This window comes from Heterocephalus glaber, unplaced genomic scaffold, assembly GCF_053883595.1.
Source record: "Heterocephalus glaber isolate CG9 unplaced genomic scaffold, H.glaber_assembly_v1.0 deba00001097, whole genome shotgun sequence".
In the NCBI taxonomy this organism is placed as follows: Eukaryota; Metazoa; Chordata; class Mammalia; order Rodentia; family Bathyergidae; genus Heterocephalus; species Heterocephalus glaber.
In genome coordinates, this window is record NW_028258191.1 from 335,554 (window position 1) to 354,742 (window position 19,189).

The window sequence follows — 19,189 nt, forward strand, 5'->3', positions numbered from 1 at the left end:
AACTATTTCTTCAGTAGTATGTGCCAGTTTTATCTTATGGAACACGGGGGGTGGGAGTAATGTGGTCTATACTGGGATAGATGGATCAGTCTACTCAAAGGAAGAAATAGCAGGACCCGGAGCCCAGCTGGCCCACGTCCTATGTGAGTGTCCTGAGGCCTGAGAGGAATCAAATTGCAGCATCCCTGCAAGTATAGGAGTTACTGTCTGAATGTATTGGTCAAATGGGGAAAAAAATAAGAATCAACATGAATCATGTAAAGGTACAAGTTCCCAATGAGAAATGTAAATGTATTGTATACCTTAAATGTACCAATAAAATAATTTTTAAAAAAGAATGTATTGATCAATTTTATGATCTAGAGCTTCTCTGTTGGTAATCTTACTAATTCAGTTTTTCTCTCTTATTTCATGGAGAGAAAAGAAAGTAGGGTTTTAAGAAATGGGAAATATTTTTTGTAATTCTGTACTTTTATAGTCAATCTTTTGGATTCAAACTGCATGATAAGAACAACAAAAAAAGATACTTAGGTATTCATAATGAAGCTTACTGGTCAGCATTTACTGTAACTTAGAAACAAAACAGCAATGTCTATGGAGAATTGGTTAGGAAGACAGGAGCCACAGTTTATTAATGCTTACTATGTATAAGATTTCTATGTATATATTTACTATGTATATGTTTACTATATAATACTTACTATGCACATGATTATAGGCTTATACATATTACATAAATTTTCAATTTATTTATGTAAAATTTATAACATATTATATATGGTATATATATTTAGATCCGCCTAAGATTAAGATGACTATCGTATACTTAAACTTCCTCACCAAAGTTCTAGAATCTCAGGGAACATAATTCAATTTTCTATAATATTCAGGGTTAGGTTTTTAATAGTGAGGAGTAATCATTTCCTTCTCTGTACAATATTATTACACAGTTATCTCTCATTTATTTTATTCTATTAATACTTATTGAATAACTATTATATATCAAGCTCTTCTCCAGTGCTGGAGAAGGAAACAAGTTGAAGGTGAAAAATATACTTACTTACTGTGTGCTATAGTATTATCAATTTATCTAAATTCAGCATTATATGCATTTTAAGTACTTGTCGGAAAATACACTTTTATAACATTTCCACTGTACTTTTGTAAGTTACTTCAAATCTCTTCCCTGCATAAACTATATCTCTTCCAACAACAAGAAATCTAGGGCTTTAATGAATTCAAGTTTCAAAGAAAAAAGTACGTTCAATAACTTTCTCCTTACAGCCTGGTTAAATAAATAAGCAAGCTTTGAGTGACTAAAATTAATAATAAACTATGTGTAGAGGGGTTAACAATTCAACTAAAGCAAACCAGTATAAAACATTTTGCTGTGGCACGTGGTGCAATGCTTTGCTGTTCCACTCACTCACTAAGCAAATGCTACCGAGTAACTTCCAGGTAGCAGGCACCACCATCTATTTTATTGATTTCTAAAGAATTACTCACATCACTCCTGTTTTTGGCATTTGTCTTTGCCAAAACTATGTCCATGGCATCAGGAATGCTAGTAAACTTGTTTTTGTCTGGAGGCTGACGATATTTCTTCTCACTGATGATTTCCGAAGCCCGCTTATTCTTTTCTGCTTCCAAAGAACCCAGGGGACTCCATCCTATGCCTTTCAGCCACTCCAGGTCAGACTTATACAAATTCTGTGAAAGGACAAAGCAAGCCATCAAAGTCCTGTGCTTACCTGCACCCCTTACCTTAGGTGAATCTATGTGTAATAAGCAGGTGCATTCAATAAGAATGAAAATTCTTCTTTCTAGTTTTTGTTTTGCTATGATTAAATAACCACTAATGTAGAATATGAATATAAAAATTATTGAATTTAATAGACACTGACCTCATTTTGTATATTTATAAACTATTGAATTTAATAGACACTAACCTCACTTTGTAGTTCATACACTTTTTTAGCTTGGATAACATCATTCTGATCGGGCAGGCATGTCCACTGATGTAAGTAGTTCTTGTAGTCCACATCACTAACCAAGGCTTGACATTTCTTGGCCAACACTACACCCAACATGTCCACAGGACTTGTGTACTTGGTTTTCCACTTCTCAAAGTCTTTCTTATATTCTCTTTCACTCTGCATTTTGGCTACGTTCATAGACAATACAAGTTTTGGGTCATCTTGCAAGCTCCGGAATCCAATATGGTGTCCAAGTTGCTTCCGGTAACCTTGTTTATATTTGAACTTCAATTGGAGGAAACATAGTTCTTTTAGTATCACAAACAAAAGCCTAGTCAAGCTCAGTTTTCTTTGTTTTCATATTGGTTTTCCAAAACTGAAATAAGAGAAGGGATATCTAGTCTATCTTAGTAAAAAAACTGTTTTGTTACTTAAGCAACACCTGTTTAAGCAGAGGTTTCCAAACAACCTAATGTAGCTGAGTATCAAGAGAAGTTATCTGAGAAATTAGTTCAATTAGAGGCAGAAATATGTGTGTGGATGTGCTAAACATTGTGTATACTGACTTAGGATAGCATTTAATAAAGTCCTTGTTATATTTTTACGGGAATGATAATCTCATGGGAAAAACAGACTGAATGGCAGAAAAACTAGGAAGGTACATGACTTAATGAACAGGCCTCAAACTTCAGATTACTTTATTCAACTGCAGGATTTTCAGAGCTCTGTCATATGTCATATAAGCTTGTTCTGTTTGGGATCTCTGTCTTACATGCACAAATGGCATAAACCTTAAATTCTATTATTCTAAATTATGAAATTATATATTAAAATAGCTCTTATTTTCTGCAATTTTATAGATACAAGAACCATTTGAAACCGAAAGAAAATACAATCTTTACAATGATGAGAAAGTTCACTTATAGTTGATTTAATTTTAGGGTATGTTCCAAATAATAGGTTCAGAAGAAAAGAAATTAGGTAATATCAAATGTTGCTTTGTTCACAAATTGCTGATGTTATTTCTTCAGTTCCTAAACTATCTTTAGCATATAATGCTAAATGAAAAATGAATTTACTTTCTGGGGCACATTCAAGCATCAGTACTGCTTTAGGTTCAGCATGACATTGGTTATTTTAATGAGATATTGACCTGAAAGCCAGAAAGTGGATAATAATGTATCATCAAATTAATTTTCAGTATTTCTGGAATGCAAAATTGAGTTAGAAAGAATCTCCTTTTATATCCTTAGAATTTATTGTCAGGTCCTGTCTTTAGGCATTCTTTCCATTCTGTGTATATTGAACCAAATTCTCATTGTTTTGTTTTAAAAAGTTTGATTAAGAGTTTATGTTCTTTAAGGTCCTCTGATTTTTTTTCTGGTTAATTTTTGGGATCAACTAAACGATATATTCACGTCTATGCAGAGCATACAATGTAATATTTATTAACATATAATGACTCAGTAAGGACCATAGCTAGTTTCCTCACCAGAGGTATTAACTACCCTTTGAATCATAACTAGGCACTGCCTTTTGGAGCACAAAAGCCCTTGTTCTATGAACTTTGAACCAGACATCCAACAGAAACTCTAGGGAGTTAAGACCCCTAGACTTTAAATCTAAGGACCTGAATGTTTCTGGGTTTTCCACACCCCAAGGTAGTTTATTATAATTACGTAAGTGCAAGTGCTATGGTTTGGATCTAGAATGTCTCCCAGAGGCTGTGTTGAAGGGTTGGTCTGCAATGCAGCAGGGTTCAGAGATGGGGCCTTCATGAGGTGACTGGATCAGGAGGGCACTGATTTCATCAAGTATGCTGTGTTCATACACAGTGAGTCTGGAGGAGGGGCTTTGCTGTAAAATCTTGCTCTCCCTCTTGTTCCTTCCATCCCTTCTTCCCTCTCTCTGCCTCTCATGTGCCACGAAGTGAGCTGCTTTATTCTAGCACATGCTCCCTTCTATAATGTTCCGCTTTACCACAGGCAGAAGCAACAATGCCAAGTGACCACGGACACAGAAACCTCTGAAAATCAGGAGCCAAAATAAACCTTTCCTCCTTTAAGTTGATTTCCTTAAGTTGATTGTCTCAGCCATGGAATGCTGACTAACATAGTAAGGATGGGGTAAATAAAAATAATGAACAGTTAGTTCTTAAATATGGCAGGGGTTATAGAGGTTGATTTATTATCTGGCACTTTGAATTTGTCTAAAACAGACAAGGAGAAGACAGAAAAATTAATTTCAGACAAAGTAGGAAAAAGCTGAAATCTCTGATTTCTTTGTAATATCTTGAAGCACTAGATCTTAGAGGTTTCCTATAATCCAGGAAGCCCCTGTTGATGCTCAAATACGGACAAAGAAGAGTGTGTTCTGGATAAGTAAAGGAAGACAAAAGGAACAACAAAAGTAAAGTTTATCTATAAAAATAGTTACCAATATTAAGTTACCTGATTCAGATAAAATTATACCTTTATATAACTCAAACCAGTACTTACATCACTAGCGATGTCTCTTGATGTTTTGGCCAGCTGTACAGAAATTGCATCAACTGGGAGATCATAGCCTTTCTTCAAAGCTTCTTCCCATCCTAGTTTATAGAATTTCTAAAAATTAAAGAAACTCATTAGCATTCTTCCTTCTATATTAAAATCATGACAGATTATTAAGCAAAAGTTTAAGTAGAAAGTGGATATCAGATTCTAACATCATCTATCCTATCTCTATAGATATGGATGAAAACAAAACAGGTGGTAGATTTTGGTAGATTTGGAAAAGTTCTGACCTAGTATCATGTGACCTGGCTTCATTTTTTATTTTCATTTTGGCTTTGAGATGAGACCCACTTTGTGCTATATTTGAACATGGCCTTTATTGTTCAGCAATGATGTGGTCATATCTGATATATCAGGTACCACTTTTCTATCTGTTAATTACAATCTTGGCAATTTTAAACATCAATATAATATTTTAATTACCTAAATGATAAAAGTAAATGGTGAAATGCCTTGTATAAGTTGCAATAAGTGAGTTAACCCTCCTCAGTTAAAACTAGTACTAACAAAAACAGTAAGTAGTCATCCTGTACTCTCCATGTGCCAGGTACTGTGCCCAGAGCCTTACATGAAATTTCTCATTTGGTCCTTATGGCAATCCAATGTCATGGGCACTTTTATGGTCCTACTTTTAGGAATGAACAAACTGAGGTTTAGACAGGTAGAAAATTTGCCCATTATTTGCAAATTTTAAATGTCAAAGCCAAAACTCATACCAAGTCTGTGTGATGTAATTTGTTTGTTTCAACATTTGTTGATTTCCTACTTTGCTCCAAGCACAATGAGCACAGAGATAAACAAAACAGAGGTAGTACATGTCTCTTTAGAGCATATAGTCCTAGCCAAAGCCCTTGCTCTTCACTATATTCTGCAATCTCCCTAGGCTAAGCAATTACAGTCATTCACTTCCACTTTTGCTTAAGCACTAACATCACTATTAAATCATTTTATAAGTTTCATAAGTTTTATGACAAAGCACAAAAGTAATATACTTACCTGACTATATAGTGTTTGATTCTGCTTGGCTTGTAAAATATCTGGTGTATCAGGCATCACGTGAATCTTGGTCTTATCTTTATTCCAATCAACAGTGTATAAATGCTAGAAAGTAGGAAAAAAAAGAGATATCTGAAGTCTGAATAACTGTTTGGGAAAAACAGGAAAAAATAAATATACCGAGTACTTGAATACACTCAATTTGAAATAGTGAATAATAATTAAAGTAAGATATAATTAACAAGAGATGTTAGAAAACAAACTCAGATTTTTAAAATATTATTTCAGATATTTTTTTATCAGCTAGAATGCATTGAAAGTAGTTCAGATGTAATCATTAAAAATCCAAAGTAATTTCTACCCCAATTAGAAGGGCAAAAGAAGGAAATACAGGAGATGGGCCTTATAAAATGGTATAAGGAGATGCTCCAGAACTGTCTTCCACTGCTAGAAGTAGTAGACCTCAGCTGGATTTCCCAAAACAAGGCCCAGAGCCTTTCCTCACTTGAGAGCCATGTGGAAGGGCAAGTTCTCCTACCTTGTTCATGGTATGAGCATTCTGTTTGGCTAGCACCATGTCCATGGAATCATTCAGCTTTGTAAACTGGAAGTTGCTAGGATGCTGGCGATACTTCTGATCGCTGGCATATTCTGTGGCTTTCTTGGCCTTCTCCACTTCCAGGGAACCAGCTGGACTCCAGCCAAGGCCTTTGTACCATTCATTGTAGTCTTGTTTATATTCGTTCTATAAAGAGAAAAGGCAAACTCTACCTCATCAATTTAAATACAAAATTAGGGCATGTAGGACTGTTATCTTTCTTCCCATACTAAGAATCCAACTAAATCACCCAGATGAAAGAGAGTCTTACATCACTCTGTATACGATTCATATTCTTGGTCAGCTCAATGTTCATCGAATCCGGAAGGAGGATGTACTTGTGAATCAGGTGCTTGTAGTTAGTGTTGGTGATGTTGGCTTGGGCATCCTTGGCGGCTGTAACACTAAGCATATCAGCAGGGGTGTGGTAGCTGGTCTTTGTCTTCTCATAGCTTTTCTTGTACTCTCGATCAGATTGCATCTTAGCCACTTGCATGGAATGGACTAATTTTGGATCATCCTCAAGGCTACGGAAACCAACCATTTTTCCCTTCTCCTTTTCATAATTGTACTTATATTTATACTGTGAAGAAAATATGACAATGTATAAGTAATAATTCTCTTGGCTAAAATGATTCTTGTATAGAGCACTACAGTATACAAAACATGTTTTGGACATTTACCTTTGTAACTTGATTCTTACAACTATACCTTGTAAGGTAAATAGGAAAATTTTTATTATTGCCCTCATGTTATAGATGATTATGTATGACTTGCGGCAATGACTAAGGATTAGAACCCAGAACTTGTGATGCTGTATTATACTTAATGACTTATGCATATACTCTGTTGTTACAAAAATAAGAATACAAAAAATAACACATGATCTAAACAGTTTAATACTACCCTGAGAAATCAAACAGCCAGTCATTTGCTGATGAGAACAGATTCAACTATAAAATACACAGTATAATTTTAGAGTAGCTTTATATTTGCATAATGCTATTACTTTTAAAAGTATCTAAACTGACATAATGTGGAAGAAATTTTTACTATTTACCACCTCAACTTCTAAGGGGAGATCATGATACATGGAAAATTTCTCATTCTGCCTATCTTTTCATGAAGTAGGAGCCAGAAAAGACAAATGCAGTGTCACGGAGGGAGAATGTGGAATCCTCAGGACAATGAGAGGGTGTGGGAAGTGCTGTATAGGTGGGGGTGGTAAAGAACAGAGACGGAAGAGCAAAGTACAACTGGGAGGCAGCCAAGAAAGCATGCACAGCAGTGTGCTCCTTCCAACACCCTCAGTCATTAAATGCTCCCTGGGAGTGAATTTCTGGTGGAAATAATCCAGTGAATGAATTAAGTTTCTTACAGGAGATATGTTGTGACAATGTTGTACTGAGGCACTGGCCTTTTCTGGAATGGGATGAGGGCACTGATTCGTAGTGTTTGACAGTTTCTATGGTATAAACACTCTCACCACAGCTGACATTAAGCTACAGTGGGTTAACAACTGGTTTGCAAAATTTCTGATTACTTAAAAATTGCTGTCACCAGCCCAAATAATCAGCACTCCCAACTCAATGCTACATGAGACATTCTGTTAGGATGTCAGATCGTAAGAGACAGAGACAAGAACAACACAGCCTTTCACCAAGAAAGACTTTCCACAAGCCATAGTTTTGATGACAGAAATCAAGGTAAGTTCACCTAGATCCCTTGAGGTAGAGAGCTAAGATCTATGGGGCATAACATAGCATTCTGTTTGTTTTTTTTTCCAGAAATACCAGGGAAAACACATAAACAAGACTAAGAGACATTCACAGGACCCAGTGAGGCTACTGTCAACAGGCACACTTTTTTTCTTTGTTTTACCCACTCAGTGTTTCCAGAACTCAGACCTTATTATTTTGTACTGCTTTCCTTCACACTTACATCACTTGCAATATCTCTCGAGGCCTTGGCGGCTTTGATAGGAATTGCGTCTGTCCTGAGATCGTAGCCTTTCTTTTTAGACTCTTCCAAAGAAAGTTTGTAGAGTTTCTGTAAAGATAAGCAAAGGCAATAGTTTTTCTCTACATAAGAAAGCCTGGATTTACTCCAAAAGAGTAAACTAGCACTGTGGCATTCTTTTTATTTTGGGCAGAAAGCTTTGTTGGTGGTTTAGGGGCTGAATGCTCTCATAAGTAACATAATTGTGTTTGGAAAAAAAAGCTATTACAAACTCAAACATTAAGAAGCCACCAGAAAAAGTAAAAGGTACTGATCTCTATAAGACTGTAAATATACATTAAGGATGTAAAGTAGATTCTTATTGATGTACTTTATCAAGTAAAATTTTAAGGAAAACTAAAGTAATAGTCATCTTCATTTATCAAAAGGAAACTTCACTAACTTTTAATCATATAAGTATATAGATTCTAAAATTTTTAAAAGTCAGCAATTCCAAATCACTGTGGAATTCAAACAAAGAAAAGGATCAGAGGATTTCATAGCAGTTATGGTTAGGAAGAATAATAAATGAAGTAAAACATGAAGGCATTTTCTAACAAGTGTTCCATATTTCTTGTTGTAGAGCTTGCCCCAATTTCTTCAAACTGTTTATCTTCCCTTTCCATTTAACCCTTCTTTAGGATCATCTCCAAAGTGTGGTGGAGGGGCTCTCTAACAGTGAGCTCACGAGACTCTCACTTTCTTTTCCTCTTCTCCTGGCCACAAGCCCTTCTCTTCCTGCCAGGCCTCTTAGTTTGATGAGTTCCTGCCCCAGAACAAAATCCAATCACTCTTCAAATTCCTAACTGCTTGTCCCAACCTCCATTGATAGGCTCAACTCTTAACAGAGCGAGATTAGAAAGGGAACGATTCTCATTTATGGATTCTATTATTTTTTAAGCATTTACTCATATGATTGAAAGAGACATTGATTAGTTACATATGTTCTTACTGGTTCAAACAAGCTAAAAGGAAAGGTGCCAACGGGAAACTGTACTTACATCACTCATATTAATTGCATTTGCCTTTGCCAAAATAATCTCAGGGATATCAGGCATGATATGGACTTTGGTCTTGTCAGCTTCCCATGCTTGTCTGTAGAGTTGCTAGGGGGGAAAAGTGTAGGTAGTATTTAAAATCTTTAGAAGAGCTTACTCAGCACATATACACAGAGTTGTTTCCAGGTACTCTGCTGGTTCAGTGCTATGAACTTCTACTCATCCTTACCTTAGACAAATGGGACTGGCTCATCTTCAAGATGTATAATCAAAGAAAGAAAGAGTTCCTACCTATTTTGTTATGCCAGTAAGATAGGAAGATTCAGCAGACATTGAGGGGGTACTACTTGGAAATTATTATTTTTTTAAGCTCTAAGACCCTTTTCCAAACTAAAGTAAAGCTCAAATATGATCCCTTGTAACTGGGTTAGCAAAACCTGTGGATCAAATAAAAAAGAGACCTGGATTCTCTCTGATGTACATGAAACACTACATTATTGAAAGACTTACATCATTCATAATTTTTGCATTATTCTGGGCCAAAACCATGTTCATTGAGTCCATCAATGTGGAGTACTTCAAAGTGTCTGGATGTTGGCGGTACTTCTTTTCACTAATAATCTCCATGGCTTTCTTGTTTTTCTCAGCTTCTAGAGAGCCCAGAGGGAGCCATCCAATGCCCTTCATGAAGTCAGTATAGTCAGCTTTGTACTGATTCTGCCAAAAAGGAAAAAATTCAATATTGAGATGAAATAAAAACTTCAGTTTTCAACCAATAAAAAGTTGAAATTCAAACATTTTTATTCCTAACACTTTCTTTTTTACATTTTTTGCATGAGAAATTAAAAATACACAGAAAGGTCTTTGTGATTTGCTTTTCTTAATGCCTTCGTAAAGAAAAAGTGCTAGAAATGCCAAAAAGATGAACCTTCTATTTGACTATTATCTCCTTGTGAAGATGACTATGCTGACCCCTATACCAAAACTTCTAAGTTCCCTTAGAGCATCGGGAAGGCCCATTTCTCGCTATGTGCCTAAATCTGATCGTCTGCCACCATCCCATTTCCCTCAGACACGACAGAAACCTCACCAGGCCTTGGTGTGTTTATTTCCCCCTCAGCCCTGACATTTCTCTCTGCAACTGTACCACAGTCCCTTTCATTAGGCACTGGTTCACCTCCCTGGCAAACAATAGGTCAAGTTCACATTCACAAAGAGAAACGCAGGCTTGATGTAGGGTGGTCTGCTTTGGGTTGGTAATTTAGATCCATCTAGCCACCAAATGGCCTCATCAGCTGTATTCATCCCAAAAGCTACCTCAGTCAACAACTCCTCAATATTTCATCAATAAAATAGGCAACTACAAAGATAGAAGCAGTGGGTTGAAAGCTGCTTGGGAGTGAGGGGCTGGAGCTTCAGAGTTTCTTCACTTTTGTTCCTGTCAGGATCCCGCAATGTACTCAATGCCCTTTGCTAGACTTATTTCTTTCAATACATTTTTCCTGAAACCAAGTCTCATTTGCTCTGTTGCTTTATTCAAAATTCAACAATGCTCGCAGAAACTAAAGTAGAAAGTAAGACTTTAGTTTCTTGAGTTGATCTGCTTTTATTAAAAGAGTTAAATTCTACCGCAGGCAACAAATAGAATACCAGGTCAGGAAACTGCACATGAATTTCTTTCAAGATTTTTCAAAATGGTATTACTATGGTCACAGATGATTTGCTTAAATGTTGTGGCTTTCACATACCTCGCTTTGAATCTGCATCATATTCTTGGCCAATTCAAAGCTCATGGCATCAGGAAGCATGTTGTAGGTATGGATTATGTTCTTGTAGTTAGCATTAGTGGCCACTTCCTGAGACTTCTTGGCTGCCACCATGCTGAACATGTCCACTGGAGTGTGGAAGGATGTCTTGGATTTCTCATATCCCTTCTTGTATTCCCGGTCTGACTGCATCTTGGCCACCTGCATGAAGTGCACCAACTTGGGGTCGTCTTCCAGGCTCCGGAAGCCAATGTGTTTCCCTTTGGCTTGTTCATAGGCTTGCTTGTATTTGTACTGTGGACAGAAAAGAAAACACAACAATAGAAATAGAGAAAGGAAGAGAACAAATATCATTCACTTGGTGCCATTGGCTTTGATGCCTCGGTAAAGGATTTCAGAATTCCTCTAGAATTAGGCACAGAGAGGTCACCATGGCCAGGGAGATTTGTACTTCAAATTTTGTCCTCTATTTGAGTCCATGGAAAGAAAATAATCTCAAAGTTAAGGAGACATAAATATAAGTTGGCTTAGGGTGACTGAGGAAACATTTCTTCCTTCTCAGACAACTAAGCACAGAAAAGGCTGCAGCACAATTGCTGATAGTGCCTCTTTAAAGTGAATAAAGACGGATGGGAATTTAGCTCAGTGGCACAAGTGGCAAGCACAAGGCCCTGAGTTCAATCCCGGGTACCAAAAAAAAAAAAAAAGTGAGTAAAGAGCCTGGTTGTGGTCCCCGGGGTGAAATGTGTAGATTTCACACTTACCATTTGTGCAGAATTGTCTATAAATGGTTTGAAAACTCAAAAATCAACTTACTAAAACAAGACCCAGTCACATTTTACATAGAATAATGAACAAACGATTAGAGGGTTCTTGGGCCTGATTAGAGGATGAAGGGAGGCAACGTGTGTGTGATGGGGCCTGTTGTCCCCCCAGCTGATTGAAGCTGGCCCCAGCTCTCGAACACACGCAAGCTCAGCTCATTTGCTGTCTGTTCAGCCTAAGGAAGGGCTAGGAGACGTGCTTACGTCACTGGCCATGTCTCTAGAGGCTCTGGCAGCCTTTACTGAGATGGCGTCAGGCCGCAGATCATATCCTTTCTTCTTTTCTTCTTCCCAGCCAGCTTTGTACAGTTTCTAAACAATGAAACAGAAGACAAAGAGCATCTTATTACTTGGGTCTGAATGAGGATACTGATTCTAAAGTGGCTGTCATGTAGAAGACAGACATTTCCGAAGTATTAGTTCCCTCCACCTCCTCCCCGACTTTTTGTTGCTGATCTACTCACCTCACTCATGGTGATTTGGTTTACTCTGGAGAGTAAAATGTCTGGAGTATCAGGCATGACATGAATCGTAGTCTTATCTTTGTTCCACTTTTCAGTATACTGCCTCTATGAAAAGAAAGTCACATGGGGGATTTAGAGCAGGACAAGTTTGTAGTTATAATAGTAACAAAAAGAGATTTACATTCTCATGGTAGAAGAGATTAAATTTGATATTAGAAAATGGATGAAATAGGAAGATGGCTGAAGGCAGCAAATACACAATGGGAAAAATCATCATCAATGAGGGACCCCTCTTTCATTGAAGCAAAAATTGCTATTTTGCTTTCATTCCATTGCTGTGTGGAGCTGTATCATAATGTTGTACCCTTAATGTGGTGTGGAGAGATGGCCTGAAAGTCAATACAAAAGAGAAAGCTCTAAACACAATGGAGTTCTCACCACCAATATGGCCACCAGAAAGAAAAGCATACTGAAGAAGTCTAAGGCCAGTGCAGGGCTTAATGGCCTGAGCACTCTGAGGATCGAGTGGAGGCTAGCAGATGGGCTCTTACCTTATCCATATTCAGTTTGTTACTTTTGTTAAGTGCCTGTTCCATTGTGTCCATGCCGTATGTGAACTTCAGCTTCTCCGGGTGCTGGCGATACTTCTTTTCGCTAAGAATCTCTCCTGCTTTCTTTGCCTTCTCCACCTCCAAGGACTCTATTGGGATCCAGCCAATCCCTTTCATCCAGTTTGTGAAGTCGGATTTGTAGAGATTCTTTACAACAAGAAAGGAAGTTTCATTTCAGAAAGAGGCAAGACTTGCATTTCTTTGGCTACATGACTTATTACCAAGGAGAAAAGAAGGGACAATACAAAAGGGAGGAAGAGAAAGGTGAATTTTACTCTGTGGCCTTTTGGAAAAAAATATGATCATGAAAATAATTGTATTCATGGTGTTTTTGGACAGAAAATCCTAACTTAATAATTCCTCTAAAAATTGACTTTCTTGAAGAAAAGAAATAAAAAGTTAATGAATTTTGCATTGGGAAGGGAATAAGTCACCTACTTAAGCCTTCAAAATTTTCATACATCATATGCTCCAAAATTTAAAATATATGCACATTTATATTCACATGTTGTTCAAATAAGTGAAATCCTAAAACTTCAAATTCTGCAGGAGATGTCTGAAGAACAGTGAGCTCAGACAGGTTTAGAATGGAGTGGGTGGTTCTTGTGCTTCCCTGCCACCCGTACACACAAAAGCCTAACTCTGCTGCCAACTGGTGCCCGGCACATACATCACTCTGAATCTGCATGGCATTCCTGGAGTGCTCCACATTCAAGGCATCGGGCAGGAGCGTGTAGTTGTGGAAGGGTTGTCTGTAGTTAGTGTTGGTAGCAACCTCCTGAGATTTCTTTGCAGCGGTCACACTGAACATATCCAAAGGTGTGTGGTACCGAGTCTTGCTGGCTTCATAACCTTTCTTGTACTCACGATCTGATTGGATTTTGGCCACATTCATGTAGTGAACCAGTTTAGGATCATCTTGAAGACTAAGAAATCCAATCTGCTTGCCTTTAGCTTTCTCATAAGTCTCTTTATATTTGCACTATTTGAAAGAAAAGGACAGAAATTTGATAGGGTAGAAGTTTGAATTTATATAACAAGCAAAAGCCAAACTCAGTTTGGGTCTAGGTAACATCTAGATTTGTTGTGTTTTTAAACAAATAACTACCAAAATAATTCTAATTGGTGGTCTTGAAACCTGTTCTGAGGACAATTAAGAGAAGACTAATTTAGGGCCAGGGATTTAGCTCAGTGGTTCCACTGCCTGACTCGAAAGTGCAAGGTCCAGAGTTCGATCCCCAGTACCAAAAACAAAAAACAAAATTTAAAAAAAAGGACTAATTTGTAGTTTATATCTAGATTGTTCATAAGTAGATTGTTTGAATATGCTTGAAGGTTCAAGCATTGAAGGTTTTGCATTATCTTATAAAATATTTGCATAATCACAATTTCAGCAAAGCCCTAATATAAAGTATTGAAATTAATGAATTTTTTACCCTATAAAGACATTTTCATTGATTCATTGAGAAAATATAACATACATTGTAAAAAACAAAAGCTAATATCCTATTTTTTTATTGTATAACTCTGTAGAAATTATAAAATTAAAAGAGCATATTCTTTTAAAATATTCAGAGACATTTTTGATTTAGTGGTATTTTTGTATAGACTTTTTCTTGACAAAATCCAAATTAAAAGGGGCTTTTAGGTTCACGATGATAGTAATGTGAGTTTCAAAGTTTCGACAATTTTAAAAAATCTAATTATTTCTTTGTGACAACTGTCTTAAGTTTTTAAAGATATTTAAATCGAGAAATACAAAAATATTATTGGTACTCAGAATATTAGGAAGTATTTTACATCATAATTTTTTATTTGCTTCCTTAGGTAATTAATAGCCTTATACACCCGTGCAGAGATTTTGAGAAGATATGGAGAGGCCATTTACTATTTTCAAACTGGACTTACGTCACTCGCAATATTTCTTGAACTTTTTGCGGCAACAATGGGAATGGCATCTGGTCTCAAATCATAGCCTTTAGCAAGGGTTTTCTTCCAGTCTGCTTTATAATGAGCCTTTAAGAAAAAAAGAAAGATTATTTTGTGACTTCCCATTATTAAAAAAGGAATGAAAAAGGATGCCAAAATGGTCCTTCAAAAACCTGTCATAACACATCCTTTTCTGTGAAGAGAATCACAGAATTAGGATATTAGTTCATCTCTTACATCTCTATCAGATACGTATAATTTAAAAACATATTTTTGCATAACAAAATAACAGAAAAATAACGTTCCGAATGTGAAATAACATAAGATGTCAATTTATCTTTTCATAATTGTCTATATATTCAACTTTTCTGTAATAAGCACATAATACCTTTGAGAAAAGTTACAGAATAAAGCATTTTAAATTTATACATTGTCAGGTATAGAAGCTAAAATTAAAATTTTAAATGTAATGCCACCTAGCTTTAATTGATCTTATTGCTTAAATATTACTTATAAAATTAGGGGAAATTTTTTAATGAGCCAAAGCATAAAAACGATTACTAAAGGGCCGGGGATTTAGCTCAGTGGTTTCGCCGCCTGCTGCGCAAGTGCAAGGATCCGAGTTCGATCCTCGGTACCAAAAAAAAAAAAAAAAGATTACTAAAAATGTACATTTGGGGACAAATCACAGCCTAAAATGTTAGGAAGAATGACTAGGACATCTGTAAAGAAATAAAACAGGGCTGGAGATTTAGCTCAGTGGCTTTGTCATTTGCCTTGCAAGTTGCAAGGACCTGAGTTTGATCCCTGGTACCAAAAAAAAAAAAAAAAAAAGAAAGAAATAAAACAGTGTTATTCAAAAATTACCAAGATTTTTTAAAAAGAAAACAATACAAATAATAGATTTAAACACCATCACCAATTTTGTGTCTAGATTACCCAAAATAGGCTTATTCAGTTTTTTAAGAAAATTAAACTCTTTTAGAAGCTTTAATAAATAACTGAAACCAAAGTAGTACAAAGCAATACTTAGTCTTATGATAGACTATGTATTCCCACATTTTCCAATCACTTCTTCCATTTCTTCAAAAATGGGACAGCATTTTCTAGACTGATTTTACCACCCGCTAATGAGTCCCAGGCCAAGCTCTGAAAAACTTCTACAGTAAGCAAAGTCTTATGATGGCCCCGGTCTCACATTGTGTGATCAGGGCATCTGGGGACTCAGAGGCTCCACGTGCAGTCTGCTGCCCTTCAACTGCGCAGTGTAAGAGGGACCCAAACAGGAAAGGAGAGGCCCTGGAAGCAATGTTTGACTGGCTCCAGCCAAACACTCACATCACTCATGTTGAAGGCGTTGACCTTGGCTTGAATAAACTGAGGCAAGTCGGGGTCTATTGTGTACTTGTGCTTCACTTTCTCACCCTCCACCTTGTAGTTCAGCTGCAAACAAAGGAAGAAATGTCCAAATGTCATAAACCGACAGAATGTGAGCTTCATCAAGCACCCACTCCTTTGGAAGCTATCATTTGTGTTTTCCACATACAAGCCAAATGCCTACAGTATGGCGGGGAGGGGTCTCTGGCTGACATAGTCACGTTCTTACTCCACCAATGTTCACTGGACTGAGGTCCAGGAAGGGTGTTAGGCTCTAGGGTGTAAAGTGCTGAAAAAGGTAGACTGTCTTCTTGAAGCTTACAGTCTAGAAGAGGCAGACAGTAAACATGTGAATTACAAACTATAGCAAAAATGTGTGAGGTGTTTTAAATAGAATAACTGTAGTAGAGAACAAAAATAGTCATAAAGGCTCTCTGCGAGGGTAAAATTTACACTCAAACTTGGAGCAAGGGGAGACTTGCTGGCAGAAGAAGAGCCTGCCCACTTTGAACAACTGGGGGCAACCTGAAACAAGGGGTTGGATGTGCCCAGAGGAGCCAAGAAGGGTAGACAGAGCAGGGAGCAGGCCTTGGAGTGGAGGATCTTTTCAGCCAAGTTAATAAGTTTACATTTTAAATCCCAGAAAAAGGTCCTAACAGGTTTTTCATATTCAAGGGAGGTGACACGATTCTTGGTTTAAGACATTCTCTCAGGTAGCTGTGTGAGACCCCAGGCAGGGAGTCCTGGCAGCAGATCACTGCAGTGCCTCCAGTAGAGACAAGAAAGCCAGAACTAGGGTTGGTGGCAGAGGAGAGACAGATGCTCCAGCTAGTTGGCTGGGAGATGTTGAGGACAGGGCGCTGTCTTCGTAGATGTACTGGACTGTGAGGGAGTGTTAAAGGAGACCACTACGTTTCCAGCTGTACTTACTAGGTAGATGTTGATGGCTTTTATTGGGATAGGGAAGACAATATACTGAGTGTACAGTTTTCCAAGTGAACTGGGAAAATTCAATGAGAAGGGACACCTTGCTCAGTAAAAAAAAAATAAAAATAATCTATACCATTTTTGGCAACTAAAATAGAATTAATCCTAAAGATCTGCAGTAATGTAAGAGCAGGGACTACACTAAGAAATAAAACCCACAGATAGGCCAGGGTTTGTGGCACACACCTATAATCTCAGCACTCAGAAGTCTGAGGCAGGAGGATTACCCCAAATTCAAAGACCAACATAACCTACATAGTGAGTTCAGGGCCAGCCTGAACTACACAGTGAGACCCTGTGTCAACACCCCCTAAAAAAGCCCCTCAGATAATCCTCAGATCTAACGCAACTAAAATATTCCCTACCTTATAAAATTTGGGGCTGAAAACAAAACAAAACAAAAAGTCTTTCTTCCTTTGTCTTTTACTTATTTCTTTCTGATGGAGACATTTTAGAAGAATTCTGAAATTACTAAATGATGAGAGGCACTGAGCATTCTAATTAGCCTTTGAAAGAACAAGGGTCCTGGGTTCAGAAATGAGACCCAAGATGACTGCAAATAAACTGTTCTCCAGAAGACCTTATTCTATGATGGCCTCTCAAAACATGGAGCTGTTATGCCATGGGATTAGGACATTGTGCCTCTCCCCTAGTATCCAACTAGAACTACTGGAGCTCAGAGCAATAAGTAGATTGTTCTGCAGTTGTTCTGATGATAATGGTAATGTCACTTCATGTGTATAATGGGCAGGGATCTGTTTGTGAAAAGTCAGACTCTCTACATTTGGAAAATAAAGCAAATTTGGAACAGACCTCTTCTCCCCCACCTATTTTCCCTATGTTCAAGGTCCAAGTTGCTTCAAAAGTAAAACTTGTCTCTTATGTTTCTGAAAGCAGTTCATTTGCTAACATAGATGCATCCTCGTGTATTGAATTAAGAAAGATGGTGGGGTAGCCCAATCACAGGAGGTTATTAATGAATGAACCCTTTAGAAGGGAAGTCACTTACATCACTTAGTTGCTTTGTGTTCTGCTGAGCTAAAACCATGCCCATGGAGTCAGGCACACTTGTGAACTTGATAGTATCTGGGTGCTGTCGATACTTCCTCTCATTTAATGCATCACCTGCTTTCTTGGCCTTCTCAACCTCCAAAGAGCCAATAGGGATCCACCCAATGCCCTTCAAGAAGTTGTTGTACTCATCTTTATACACATTCTGTAAAAGAGTAAGCTCACATGAGGAGGCATCATAGGAAATATTCAAGGGATGTTTCTGGGATCTGTAATTTTATCCAAGGGAAACGAGCAGCAATTCTTTCCAATCAGCTCATGTCTAACTATGCCTGTCACAGAGCTTATTACCTGAAACTTGGCATAAAAAAGAGCAGTTATGTTGTTAGAATGCATTATACAGCACAGAAAAGAATCTAGGTCATATATTTCCATGGGTACTGTTTAAAAAATTGTTTCTTTTGATAATAAATTGGGCTTTCTTTTGATTTCACTGTGGACTCCAAAACTTCAAGTTTCACCTGTACTTTCCACCTAGATGATTCCCAATTTCAGCTGGGTAAAAAGATTTTCATTGAGCTCCAATAAATGAATAACATTTCTTCTCTTTATAGAGGACAATTCTTACAGAAATCTGGTTCCTGCAGAAAGAAATGCTCTCAATGTTAAACACTTCCCCATTCAGCTCTCCATGAATCATGCTGCAGGAACAAAGCCTTTCTAATGCGTTTTGGATGACTCATTACATAGATGTGCCTGTATAACAGGGTGACCTTGAAGAAAAAAACTTTCTTGAATTCATAAAGCTTCAAGAATTCTCCTACTTTGTATTAAACAAGTAACATGGTTGAATTAGGCCCATAGGAACATCTGTGGCTGAGAAGCAAGGTGGTGTCTCACACAGTTAGTGGAACAGTTTTATCTTTCATCTATGATAATAAAGATGTCAATGATTATGATATAAGTACAGAAAGCCAAAAAAAAAAATAGCTTGTCTACCTTGCCTTTGGTAGTTTTTCAACAAATGCTGATTCTAAAGTGCATTTTTCAAATACCTTACTGTGTTCTGAAGCCTAATAAAATGGAGAGGAATGATCAT

At 37.2% G+C, this 19,189-nt stretch overlaps 1 protein-coding gene across 39 annotated transcripts in view; it reads right to left on the minus strand.

Annotated features, from left to right (window-relative positions):
- Neb (nebulin) overlaps positions 1-19,189 on the minus strand; it is a 227,134-nt gene that overhangs the window by 138,481 nt on the left and 69,464 nt on the right. For all 39 annotated transcript variants that reach the window (XM_087209962.1, XM_087209988.1, XM_087209985.1 and 36 more), the window contains 17 exons: positions 18,089-18,295; positions 16,054-16,158; positions 14,695-14,802; positions 13,457-13,768; positions 12,727-12,933; positions 12,176-12,280; positions 11,916-12,023; positions 10,870-11,181; positions 9,632-9,838; positions 9,125-9,229; positions 8,067-8,174; positions 6,397-6,708; positions 6,066-6,272; positions 5,528-5,632; positions 4,475-4,582; positions 1,950-2,261; positions 1,507-1,710 (listed from right to left, as the gene is read on the minus strand). In XM_087209962.1, the coding sequence (XP_087066088.1) occupies positions 1,507-1,710; positions 1,950-2,261; positions 4,475-4,582; positions 5,528-5,632; positions 6,066-6,272; positions 6,397-6,708; positions 8,067-8,174; positions 9,125-9,229; positions 9,632-9,838; positions 10,870-11,181; positions 11,916-12,023; positions 12,176-12,280; positions 12,727-12,933; positions 13,457-13,768; positions 14,695-14,802; positions 16,054-16,158; positions 18,089-18,295 (3,132 nt within the window). The remainder of the gene's footprint in view (positions 1-1,506; positions 1,711-1,949; positions 2,262-4,474; positions 4,583-5,527; positions 5,633-6,065; positions 6,273-6,396; positions 6,709-8,066; positions 8,175-9,124; positions 9,230-9,631; positions 9,839-10,869; positions 11,182-11,915; positions 12,024-12,175; positions 12,281-12,726; positions 12,934-13,456; positions 13,769-14,694; positions 14,803-16,053; positions 16,159-18,088; positions 18,296-19,189) is intronic.